General features: G+C 36.1%; 3 protein-coding genes across 5 annotated transcripts in view; 2 read left to right on the top strand and 1 right to left on the bottom strand.

The window, feature by feature from the left end:
- LOC102585903 (probable inactive purple acid phosphatase 27) overlaps nucleotides 1–1,606 on the top strand; it is a 6,274-nt gene extending 4,668 nt beyond the window's left edge. Inside the window, exons 11-12 of the mRNA XM_006343710.2 lie at nucleotides 799–1,108; nucleotides 1,207–1,606. Of these exons, the coding sequence (XP_006343772.1) occupies nucleotides 799–1,108; nucleotides 1,207–1,512 (616 nt within the window). The 3' untranslated portion in view covers nucleotides 1,513–1,606. The remainder of the gene's footprint in view (nucleotides 1–798; nucleotides 1,109–1,206) is intronic.
- Nucleotides 1,509–6,815, bottom strand: LOC102586231 (snurportin-1). Of its 2 annotated transcripts, XM_006343712.1 has the most exons (8): nucleotides 6,342–6,815; nucleotides 5,735–5,918; nucleotides 5,402–5,652; nucleotides 4,313–4,427; nucleotides 3,222–3,314; nucleotides 2,821–2,964; nucleotides 2,271–2,389; nucleotides 1,509–1,976 (listed from the first exon to the last, which is right to left on the bottom strand). In XM_006343712.1, the coding sequence occupies exons 1-7, from the start codon at nucleotides 6,707–6,709 to the stop codon at nucleotides 2,273–2,275; spliced, it is 1,272 nt and encodes a 423-aa protein (XP_006343774.1). In that variant the 5' UTR covers nucleotides 6,710–6,815; the 3' UTR covers nucleotides 1,509–1,976; nucleotides 2,271–2,272. The 2 variants fall into 2 exon arrangements, with proteins under 2 accessions (XP_006343774.1, XP_006343773.1); XM_006343711.2 differs by having other exon boundaries at nucleotides 1,509–2,389.
- An 886-nt stretch (nucleotides 6,816–7,701) lies between these two features.
- On the top strand, nucleotides 7,702–11,795 carry LOC102585352 (uncharacterized protein At5g39865). Of its 2 annotated transcripts, none has more exons than XM_006343709.2 (2): nucleotides 7,702–8,875; nucleotides 10,558–10,719. In XM_006343709.2, exon 1 carries the CDS (start codon nucleotides 7,727–7,729, stop codon nucleotides 8,837–8,839), a length of 1,113 nt encoding a protein of 370 aa, XP_006343771.2. In that variant the 5' UTR covers nucleotides 7,702–7,726; the 3' UTR covers nucleotides 8,840–8,875; nucleotides 10,558–10,719. The 2 variants fall into 2 exon arrangements, with proteins under 2 accessions (XP_006343771.2, XP_006343770.2); XM_006343708.2 differs by lacking the exon at nucleotides 10,558–10,719 and adding an exon at nucleotides 11,459–11,795 and having other exon boundaries at nucleotides 7,703–8,875.
- Nucleotides 11,796–12,733: the final 938 nt, after the last annotated feature.

The following is a 12,733-nucleotide window of genomic DNA, read 5'->3' as shown; positions in this document are numbered from 1 at the left end:
CCCCCCCCGCAACCCCCCCCCCCCCCGATCCCACCCCCATCACGTTCAGTTGTGACAAGTACAAAATGGGTGCGTAACTTTTCTGTATTGGGCAAAAGAGGGAACTTTGAGGATTGTTCAAGTGCTTATACTGAAATAATCAAACAGATCAAGTTTATACACTGAAACAATCCAACAGATCAAGGTCCTTTTGTTCTCTTTTTAGTGCAAGGAGCAGTTTGTTAATGATGCAGAATCAAGCCTTGGCCTCTTAGAGTCCCTCTAAGATTAGAAAGTGGTTCCTTTTTTGGTTTTTGCTCCACCTGTAATTACTTCAGCACTTCCTAAGTGCTGTTTTTATAATACGCTTACCTTCCTCTCAGAAAAAGAAAGTTCAAGTGCTTGTGCTGAAGAGTAGTTTGTTCATGTGCACATTTTCTAGTCATTTCATGATTCAGAGGTCTTGCTTGGTTTTAATTTGTCCAGTCTCTGTAGTGAATGAAATGAGTTGATTGTTTTTTAAGTCATTTTGCACTTTTCACATGTTTGAAATACTTTAGAAGCTATAGACGAATATGTTGAAGTTTGGTTCTTAAAAACAAATTAAGAAATTATTTTGGGATGGTGGAAGCGAGAAATGAGCAATTTACATTCCAAAAGAAAGCTTATTTTCATTCTCTGTTCATTGCAACTGAGTCTTATATATTAGGAATGTGGTTCAGCAAATATTATAGAACACCCTCATCCTCAAGAAAATATGGAACACCCTCTTTGGTAGCTTCTTACACTTTGATATGACCTTGTGTATCACAACTGCAGGTATTCAACAAATTATGGCATGTTTCACTTTTGCATAGCAGACAGTGAGCATGATTGGAGAGAGGGGTCTGAGCAATACAGATTTATTGAACATTGTCTTGCTTCAGTAGACAGACAGAAGCAGCCTTGGCTGATATTTGCTGCTCATCGGGTTCTTGGTTACTCTTCAGACAAATGGTATGGCTTGGAAGGCTCATTTGAGGAGCCAATGGGAAGGGAAAGCTTGCAGAAGCTTTGGCAGAAGTATAAAGTGGATATTGCATTTTATGGTCATGTCCATAACTATGAAAGAACTTGTCCCATTTATCAGGTAAGCAGTGCTACTTCTTTTCAATGTTGAATCATGCAATTCTTTTCTGAAGTTAATAGAACTTAGTACTAGAAATAACATCCATTTCTATGATGCAGAACCAATGTGTGAACTCGGAAAGATCACACTATTCTGGTATTGTCAATGGAACAATTCATGTTGTTGTGGGTGGCGGAGGGAGCCACTTATCAGAATTCACCCCAATTAATACCACTTGGAGTCTTTACAGGGATTATGATTGGGGGTTCGTCAAGCTTACAGCATTTAATCATTCATCACTACTTTTTGAATACAAAAAGAGTAGGGACGGGAAAGTTTATGATTCTTTCACCATCTCAAGAGACTATAAAGACGTCTTAGCATGTGTTCACGATGGTTGTGAGCCAACCACTTTTGCATCTTGAATCGAACTGTACACGTATACTAGGGAAAATAATTCAGCTACAGAATTTGTTGGAATTGGTTCCAATACAATACAAGAAGCCATAATGTACACTATCTTTGGTTTTTAGCAAATCTATTTTCACTCCTGGTAGAATACAGTTTTCCAGCTCTGATGTGATGCTCTAAAATCTATCCCAAAATCAGAAATTAGACACAACTATCTCACTTAAGATTGATAATCTCCTTCTCTGGGGAAAAAAATCGAAAAGAGAATTGGAGTTGTTCACAAAGAAACAATAGCAAATTCCAAAAACTTCTGTAGCAGACTAATTATGCAAAGAACAAACGAGGAAAGCCATATGCATTTCTTTTGTATCCACTGATGTTACCTTCAACACTGCCTAACCAAAATTTCAACCCTGTTTGAACAATATTACGTCAATGATGAATTGTTGGACACCGGAGCAAAAGTTCAGCTGTGGGCCTGCATTCAGAAGCTAAGGATTTTCAGAGCCCATTAATCTTCTTCATGTAAAAGTTTAGCGTTCCCAAATTATGAATAAAGGGTAGACAAGATGAGGAGAAAAGCAGTGAAAGCCCCTTGTTGGATGAAGTCAAAACACAGCGTATTCTTTCGCACCATTATCCTCATCTTACATGACACAAAAATGTTACTTTCATGGTGTAGGTGAGAATGATCATATGCCCATCACTCAGTTAATTTCATAACCATGCAAGTTTATATGGTTAGTTCAAAAGCGTTTCCTGAACATTGCACCTTTAACCAGCCATCTCTGCATCTTGAGTTGAATTTCCATCTTCAACATACGAACTGATTGATGCAAAAAGATGCTCAATTCTCAGAGGAGAATACCGAGCTGCATGCTGGAACAAGACCTGACAAACAAAACCAGGTTACTGTGTCAAATAAAATATCTCAATGATAACAAGGACTTCATTTGTGAAACGAATTCCATTTAAACAGTGGAGACACATCACAAAGCAAATCATGCAATAACCTGACAAATCTACACGTAGATTAAGACCATAATACGTACATGGCATGGCACCATAAAATATAGCAAGGAGACTTAATTGTGACTTAAGAGTAATCCCACACTTGTGACCCATCGTTAAGTCTTTTTGTGTTTATTTTTTGTGTCTTCTCTTCCTTTTCTATATTGCTGCATTCAAGAATAACTTGCATGGAGGATGTTCATGACAAATGCAGAATACATCAACACCAGATTTGAGTGATTGAAATTTTAAACTGGTAACTAAATTAGCAATTCCTACAAAGGGCATGGAATCCGAATCCACCATCTAACCTTCGAGTAACTATCAGCAAAAGCACGTGCACGATTGGATTTGCCCAGGTATTTCAGATCAGCCTTCTCCAGTTTACTGTCAACAACAACTAATCCTCCTTCACCTATAGCAAATTTTATAAGATCTCCACAGTGAAGTTCTGTCTGAAGACCATGAGAACAGATTTAGTAATGGATAAGTCAAGACATGACACAGAATAAAGGAAAAAATAAAAGTGGAGAGACAATAAGAGTTGTAATGAATTACACTCCCCTGGTACCAAAAGAGGGAGGGATTTACTTCCTCTTCCAATTTCAGAGGATTGAGAAAGCTGATTAGGAGGGCCTTTCCTTACATCTCCTCTATCCTTCCTCCTTTAAATTGCAATTTAATAAAGTGCAAAATAATAATATGATCAAACCTTTTGCATGAATTCACCAAGTAAGCAACCAAATATGACAGGAGGGTCATCAGATGTAGCCAGTCTGCCACCATCCAGGAGCTCCAAAACTACCTGGTTGTACAACAAAAGAAATACATTAAGCCCTGGTTACAAAGATCTCACTTTTATTTCTAATTTAACATTGGCTTTCTTAGAAGACATTGGGAGAAAAGATTAACAAAAAGGCAAATGAGTCGTTTAGTTGTTTTACCCAGGGGTTAGCAATCCCGGGATTGTTATCCCACAGAGAGACCAGAGTGGTTTAAAAATAATACAACAAATTTGGTATAAGCAATCCCAAATTACTGATCTCACAATAATAAACTGTACCAAACATGGGATAAAATAATCCCATAATGCTAATACGTTATCCCACAAACCAAAACGACCCCTAAGAAATGTAACACAAACTACACATTGTACTTTCAAACTCTGTAAAAAGGGAGAGTTTTTTTTTTTTTTTGAGGAACAAAAAAGGGAGAGCTTTATTTGCCTTAGAAAGTACAAAACCAACTTTTTTCGTATACATATCAAGAATGGTCTTGTCCTCATTGGAGAAGCAGCTCCAATTGGATTCCTCAACTTAAGGTTTGGGTATTCAACACTTCTAATTTGTACAATTCATTTGTATTCCAATTGGTTTGCATTTGTTTCGGTTTGAGTTGGAAGTTGGTTCATAGCTGGGATTTGGTTAATAGGGACGCGAATAGCATGTGATTTCTGGATGTTAGTATAACATGTTACATCCGAAAGTTAGTTTTACAATCTTTGCATGACCTTATGATGACATGCCTGATATTATTTGTTGGCACCCATGCTACAAGAAGTCTAAATGGTGCACTTGGTTGAATGCTGAGTTATTTTTTTAAAATTATTTTTTAATTTAAATTGGGCAAGGCCCATGTATTCATAAAATAATGCTGAGTTATTTACCTAGAGGTCTAGAGATTAATTCTCGTTTAAAAGCATTTTTTCCTTCCTTTATTAGTGGTGCACCCATATTCTAGAAATCTTAGATTCGCCTCTAAATAACAGCTTTCAAAATCAAAAAAGTACATAGTGTAATGTACCTGTTGTTGACTTTGAACTTGTCCTTTATTGTCTGTATCAATGACATACTGACTACAATGTTCATCCTTCCAAACCAATGATAGAGGTGTATTTCCTGTTTGATATTGTGCATGCCTGAGCGGGATGGACAAATTAAGATTATGATCAAATGAAAGAAGAAAAAATCACCTGGAGATTTCCTAAGGCCATGAGGTACAGAAACTTAAAATTTTGATTATTGATGATGCTTGAGAAACTACAACAATCTAGACAATTTAACACTAGGACAGCATACACCATCTAGAGTGCCATGGTCCAACTCCAATGCATGATCTATAACTTTCCCAAATCATGTGAGTGTTGTATTCTAGTTCCATGATTGGTAACATTGTCACTGTAGCCATTAAAATGAACAGTGCAGAGAAGGAAAAGGGCAAGATAAACCTACAGGTGAATTCAGAAAAGGACCAGGCTGTTCACAAGCAACTTCTAAATGCCATCCATACGCAACGTAACTGAGTAGTGCACAATATAAGTTAGAACTAAATGGTGGAATAGGCTTGATTTTGAAAGGTTAAAAGATAAGTGGAGCTGGTTAAGTTGCTGAGAAAGCACATAATTCTAAGGACCTGACCCGTGTTACCTAACACCTCAACTAGATATTCATTTCCAATGAATGCACATATATGCAAACAAATTGCTTATCATACAGCGGATGCAGCAATCAAGATTTCAGAAACTTAAGTTGTAACAGCTCCGTCTCAACTTGGTTTAAAGGTTTTAGAAAGCCTGCCCATCCAAGACTAACTCTGAAAAAAAGGACAACTTGTCTTCTCATGTATAACACTTGAAACATCACACCAAGCACTATCCATTATGTGAAATACTTTAACGGTCAAAGGAAGTAAGGACAAGTCAAAAGCAAATCTTATTTACTGAGTTACCTCCTTATATGCTTGCCTCCCCACCCGCCACCCCCACCCCTTTTTTTATCAGTGAAATGGATGAAGAAGATGAGCTAATAACTTCAGGAGCAAATCATGTTCATAGTTTGTATTAAATTGCCTTGTACTAAACAAATGAGAGATAAACAGCAAAAAAGATCTTACTTGTTGTAAAACAGTAATCCATCCTTGACATATGGAACTTGTCCTGCATAAGCTGTCTGTAGTCCTTCCTTGTCACAGTTGTAGACAGGAAGAGCACTAAATTTATATTTATGATAAGTTGAGGGAACATCACAAGCCCCCGTCTCAGCAAGCTTGCTGTTTAACCAAAAGAATCTGAATTCGGCAGTGCACTCATATAATGAAATTCCCGCCCAACAAACACCATCAATGACATAATAAGTCTCATCAGACTGCCACAACAAAGGCAGTGCAGAATATTTCAGATATACAGAACAAAATATGAGCAACAATGTTACATGTTTCAATAGTTACCTCGTGAAATATGCAATCAAGAATACAGTATGATTGAGCAGCTTTACTGTTATTAGTCCTGGCACCATTGGGTAGAGCAGAAGGAAAACGGTGCAAGAGAACTCCATTGCGCAGTCTACTGATTGTTGTTCCATTTGAAGAAACAACGAAGCATCGTTTTCCAGCAGGCCTAGCAAATACATACCTGCACATCAAATTCAACCTAAGATTAATAATATGCTTGATTGTGTTTGTTTAGTTTAAATCAAGCAAGACATCCACAGCAAATATACAGTTCCGACTACTTGTCCGACAAATAAGTGAAGTTTTTGTGGTAGGCTAAGATGCAGATAACCATGGCATCAAAGTAGAATAAACAAAGTATGAAGTATTTTCTAGTTGAAGCAAAAAGCATTCAATTTTGACCTCTACAAAAGTTGAACCTAGAATACAAAGTTGAAAAGCCATTATGACCTCAATCTCTGTAAATGTTGAACATCAAACATTCAACAAGCATCAAAATTTGGAGACTTTTTAAGTGAAATTAGAATTTAATGTACAATATCAAAATTTAATAAATAGAGAAAATTGAATATATATAAATGTGGAAATGTTATTGAAAAGTCACCAATCGGTATTCAATTTATCGGGAACATCAATCATCCACTCGGGAAGCATAAGCTGCTTGGCAAACCATAACCGAGCATCAGGTCCTCTCAGCTTGGTAGCTTGACGAAGATCATGTGAGTCCTTATGATGTCCATAATCGTCGTCGATTTCTTCGGGACAGGATTCAAGTTCGTCGGTAACTTGTATGTCGACCTGCTGTTCTTGGGAAGAGGATTGAAGAGAGAGGAGAGTGGAAGCTAAACGACGGGCTTGTAGCTGAGCGTCGTGGCGGTTTTGGGACTGGCGGAGCAATGAAAGTTCTCGGCGTCTTTGTTGGTCGGAGATCGCCGGGCGTTTGAACGGACGGCGTATGTCGTGTGAACTCATCCTCTATGACGCGAAGTTTGGCAATGGAACTTTGCAGCGATTCCTCTTCTATTCCAAAAGTCGCTATTTTTTAAAATACCAATCACCAAATTACTCCGTGCTAATTACTACTATGTCCTTTATGTGTCTAAAAGTAATAGTGATGATGAGTGATATCAAACATCAGAATGATAAATGGACCTGTTAGGCCCAAACGACTCTAATTTCATATCAGGTACCCACTTACAATGCTTCAATTTTTATTATATTTACATTTTAACCAATTCTCTAAATTGCTACAACTCAAATACAGGCCTCAAAACAGTTTAAACTTGGGATACCCCTCCCTTCAATCTTTGTATTGCACAAGTGGATCCAAAGTTTTAAGTATGACTTTTGAAAATTTAATAGTTTTTGCTCATACTTTTATTAAAAGTTTATACATTTTTAATTATGAACTCAAATAAAGTTACTGTAGAAATTTATAAACTTCAAATTTTAAATTTGCCCTTATTACATGATTTGACAAGTGGTTTGTTCATGCATCAATGTACAAAAATTCAGGTATTTGGCTCAACGATGATCATATATATACAATATTGGGCTATTGGCAAGGAACATGGTTTCCACATCATGCTTGTGAGTGACAAAATTAATTTTGTATTGAAATATAAAGGATATGTGATATGAAATTAGATTGATTCGAAGTTGAAATTTTATTTGAATAATTTTTAAAGTTATATTTTCTCTCATAAACATGAAAAATACACAAATTATGAATAGGATTAGAGTTGTTGTATAGTGATTCTAATTATATTTATATCACACAAATATATCCATAATCCAATTTCTGTGGAGTAATAAATAAAGTTAGAGCTATCTAAAAAAAACCAAAAAAGAAAGAGAGGGACAAAAGTGAATGTGGAGGCTCACCCTTTTTGGTCTTTACGACAGAAACAGTAACTTTAGGGGTCGAATTTGAAAATGAAATATTTGAGCGGTAAAATACCAAAGAGGACCCTGCATTCACACACGCCCATGTCCATTTTTCAAAAATTGAATACAAACTCCTCGAACTCCGCCATTAAATTATCAAAATCTCTGTTGTCTTCATCACACTCTTCACTTCACTTCGTTGACTCTATTCTGCCATTGCAAATGGGTTGCGTTTCATCCACTCTGCTCAATCAAGACAATGAATTCACCAATATGGGTGGCTCTGCGGCCGGTTTTAGCCACCACATTGTCTCTCTAACTTCCACCACTTATGGTCTCTTGACCCTTGATCCACCTTCAACTCCCCCACCCACCACCACCACTGTCCCTCCCACCCCTACCCCACCACCTCGCCACACTCTTGGTTCGCTTTTCCCAAGCCCCTTGTCGGAACCCAGAATCCTCAAGTCCGACATCATCAACTCTTGGGAACTTATGGCTGGTCTTGATTCCACCTCCACCACACCCATCTCTGACAGCTTTCGATTTCCCTCTTTACGCAAATCAACCCCTGATTCTAGTTTCAGATTCTTGAATAAATCATCCCCCAACAAAGAGAATTCAAGCCCCAATATTCCATCTTTTACCGATGCGCTTGATAAAGCTGACATTTTTAACCCCACGAGATTGCCTTCTGCTTCCGTGCTTGATGGGTTTGAAAAGCTTTGTCCGCCAAATGGTGAGGGTAAAATTGTGATCTATACAACAACGTTGAGGGGTGTGAGGAAGACCTTTGAGGCTTGTAATGTTGTGAGATCAGCGATTGAGGGGCTTGGGGTTTTGTATTCTGAGAGGGATATTTCGATGGATAGAGGTTTCAGGGAAGAATTGAAGGAGCTGATGAAGGGTAAAGAGAGCACTGAGTTAATACCTCCAAGGGTGTTCTTTAAAGGGAGGTACATTGGAGGAGCTGAGGACGTGATGAGGATTGTGGAGGAGGGAAATTTTGGGGATTTGCTTCAAGGGTTGCCTAAGATGAAAGCTGGTTCTGTTTGTGAGGGTTGTGGGGGTGTCAGGTTCATGCCTTGTTTTACATGTAATGGGAGCTGCAAGATGGTGAAGGAAGACATGGAACAGAATGAAGGCAGAGCTGTCGTGGTGCGGTGTACTGAGTGTAATGAAAATGGATTGGTGCTTTGCCCCATTTGCTGCTGAGTGATGCAGGATCTGTGACTCTGAGGACCTAGCTCGGTTAGTCTCTAATGCATTCTCCTTTATTTGCATACATATAGCTAAACTTGGTGCTCCTTTGGCAAATTAACCTTGATGAATAAGGATTGATGTTCACTATGGTATAAGATTGTAATTCAATAACTTGGGATATATGTGTTTATAATTTATTGAGTTACTGCTACCTTTGGTATTTGAATTTTTTGAATACTTACTAACTGGTTATAGCAGTGTTGCATAAACTAATTCTGTACAGCCATAAAGAGAAAGCATAGTACTCCCTCCGTCCCATTTTATATGATGTACTTTGATTTGGCACAAACTTTAAGAAAAATGGAAAGACTTTTAAAATTTGTGGTCCAAAATGAATGATAGAATTTTGTGTGGTTGTAAATCATTTCATTAAGGGTAAAAAAGACATTTTATAGGCAAATTGTTACTTAAAATAGAAATGTGTCATTCTTTTTGGGACTGACTAAAAAGGAAAGTAAGTCATATAAATTGGGACAGAGGGAGTATATTTTATTTGTAAGATTAAATTGGTAGAAAAATGAAGAAGTTTGGAGCTAAAACGAATTAAAGATGAAAGGTTGAATAAGAAAATCAAGTAGACGGCTTAATCAATTAAATTTAATATAATAATATTTAATATAGAAAGTGCAGCAGATTGCAAATTGAAGGCCTTATGCCACGTGGCAGAATAAAAGGCATCTCCAACCGAAGTGGCTACTGTTCACGCGTGCAGCAAGCAATTCAATTCCGTTTTGGTTTTGGATTCCTTATTTTATTTGGACTTAGTTATTTTATTTAGGGTTTTCTATATTTATAAATAGTCCATAGAAATAATTATTTTGGAGGGGAGAGATCATTCATAGGATACTTTTTAGGGTTCTTTTCTTCTTTTTTGGGGTTAGACACTATTACTTTAGTTCTAGTTTTTTGCTTTGGAAATTAACTTGCAATTTTAGCAATTTTTGATTTCCTAAGTTGGTTTTGAAGATTTTTACTTTGAAATTTAAGTTGAGATTCTGGGTTTCTTCTACTTATTACGTAAGTTCATGATTTCTTCATCTAAAAATATGAATTGTGTTCTTGCTACTATGAGAAACTAAATCCACAACTAGGGTTATGGTAACCATGAGCGATTAACAAAGTATAAATAGTAACTAAGTAATTCTTGAATAGTTTTGTTGCATTCATTGATGATTCTTTCATTTAAAAGTCTTTTTAACTGTGGCCAACGTTAGAACTCGCCTTGTTGCTACTTGCCGGACCAAGGATGTACTTAATAAGAAAAGAATTATCAACATAGATTTAGTGTGATACTATCTAATAGTCTAATTTCAATTGGTTACTCCCTCCGTCCCATTTTATATGATGTACTTTGATTTGGCACAAACTTTAAGAAAAATGGAAAGACTTTTAAAATTTGTGGTCCAAAATGAATGATAGAATTTTGTGTGGTTGTAAATCATTTCATTAAGGGTAAAAAAGACATTTTATAGGCAAATTGTTACTTAAAATAGAAATGTGCCATTCTTTTTGGGACTGACTAAAAAGGAAAGTAAGTCATATAAATTGGGACAGAGGGAGTATAACATTTAGTACCACCAGCAGTGCTAGGCTGTAAGCATTTTTAAATACCATGGTACTTTTTGTGATTACATTGAACTGCTTCTGAAATGGAATTACTCCATGAACAGCTCGAGGCTCAGGGATTGATTGGAATGGTACTTGGAACACCTATGCTGATTTCTGAACTGAAAAAAGAAGTATTTGAATTAAGTTTGAGGGTTACTTTAGTTACTTATACCCTTCTTTTGTCAAGGAGAGAGGTGTGTTTCTCAAACTAATAAGTGATAGTTTAGGTATGAAACTCAAAACAAAGGGATAGTTTAGGTGTGTTTTTGACACTTATCTCCTTTATTAAAGGACACAACTTTCTTTATAAATCATTTGTACCAAACATTGATATCTCTGTTAGAATCCCTATACTTATTTCTGCACCGAGGAAAGTGGTATTCCCTCTATTCCATTTTATATGAGACCATTTCCTTTCCAATATTTTCCAAAAAGAATTACACACTTTTATGTTTGAAACATTTAGCTATGAAGTTTACTCTCAATGACATGATTTTATAGCCAGAAATTTCATGGCATAATAGATACCACATGATCCAAGGGTCTCTCGTTCCACTCCCAGTCAAATAAGTTCTAATAGAATTAAACAGAGGGAGCATCTGTAATAATTTGAGGGCTATTTCAGCCATTACTATTTGGCAGTAGTCACTTGCCTTTATTAAAGCATTCTTGCTTGCTCTACAGACCCATACAGGTTCTTGTTTGTCCTAAACCAGTTAACTAAACAATTGTTTGGTTGATTCTTTCTTCTTCTACTTTGTGAATACAAATTACTAGTTTGAGTTTCTTCATAGATAATGCAATGGATTACATTATTCCATTGATTATCTGGATCAATAAACTTGTATGATAATAATAATAATGTTGCATTTAGATTTGTATTTTTAACCAACAGAAGCTAACTAAGATATACTGACTGATATGATTAATCTCATCAAAACTTGCTTCTTAAATCTCGGCCAGGGTCCAGTTCTATTTATAGTGCGATAAATGGATTATGTACACACCAAGTTGCAAGAAGATATTTTACATGAAGCTCTCAAGGGCAGCTTTTGAAAGAGTTAGCTCAAGTTGAGTGAAGATTCAGCACTAAACTAAACTGCGGGTAGTTTCTCAGATTCTGAATGAATCAACTGGCCCATAGGTGTTATCTACCTGTGTCATGAGACGCAGTGTAAATTAAAACGTACCAATAATATATCAATGCTAAGTAACTATGCTATGATTATGATAATTTTTTTGCTGCTTTTACCTTACTTACGGATAGCTTCTCAATGGCAACTACAACATTTCTTGTGTTCTTCTGTGGGTGAATTTTGCTGTTTTTCAGAAATAGTCACTTTTCAACTTGGAAGTTACCAGTAAAACTCCTGAAATAACCACATTTAGAACAATGACAAAATGTAAAAGTGCCGCATTAATTAATTAAATAAAAGAAGAGGTACAAGGCCCAATTGTAGCTAAGAGATATATTAGTTGTGGAAATGGCTCCTTCCAGTCATAGGGATTAAGAAAGCAACAATATAATGTCCAATGGGTCCTAGCTAGCTGCCTTCACGAATCATGAGTAGGGTATAATCAAAGATCCATAGAGCTACAAGTCAATCCACTAGTCACCTCTTCTTTCAACAATATATTTATTTATTTATTTTCTATAATCCTACCATTACACTATATTAGTCTCACTCTAACATATATAATTCTATTCGCTAGGCTTTGATCAATTAATATTTTTGCTTCTCCTAGAATTTCATAATAGTACATACCTATAATTAATTAAAGTAGTAGTTGATGTTGTAGAAACCATTAAAGTGTTAGTTTGTTATGTTAAAATAGTTGATGTTGCGATAAGATTAGAACATTTAAACCAACATATAATAATAATAATAAGGAAAAAGAAAAGATAAAAAGGTGCACTCTCAACGTTTGAGAAGGTAACGTTAATGAATAAATGGGACCAATTTGTCAACACAGTGTTATGATTAATGGTAAGAAAATCAAGTTTGGTGATGAAACGAACATAAATTCATTTGATTCAGTGCCTCTTAATGTAATGTTATAATTAGCAGAACCACCGCCACTCTAACCATCATGCACATCAATCAATTCTATCAATAGTTTTATGGTGTATATACCTTGTTATTATAACCTAATTAATTATTTCATATATATATTCTTGTCGGTGAAACCCTTTAATAGACTTGTGTGTGCTTCCTTATTTAGAGATCAAGTACCTAA

Source organism: Solanum tuberosum, unplaced genomic scaffold (genome assembly GCF_000226075.1).
Source record: "Solanum tuberosum cultivar DM 1-3 516 R44 unplaced genomic scaffold, SolTub_3.0 scf00048, whole genome shotgun sequence".
NCBI classification, from domain to species: domain Eukaryota; kingdom Viridiplantae; phylum Streptophyta; class Magnoliopsida; order Solanales; family Solanaceae; genus Solanum; species Solanum tuberosum.
Note: the sequence above shows the minus strand (reverse complement) of the source record. Positions and strands in the feature narration are given on the sequence as shown.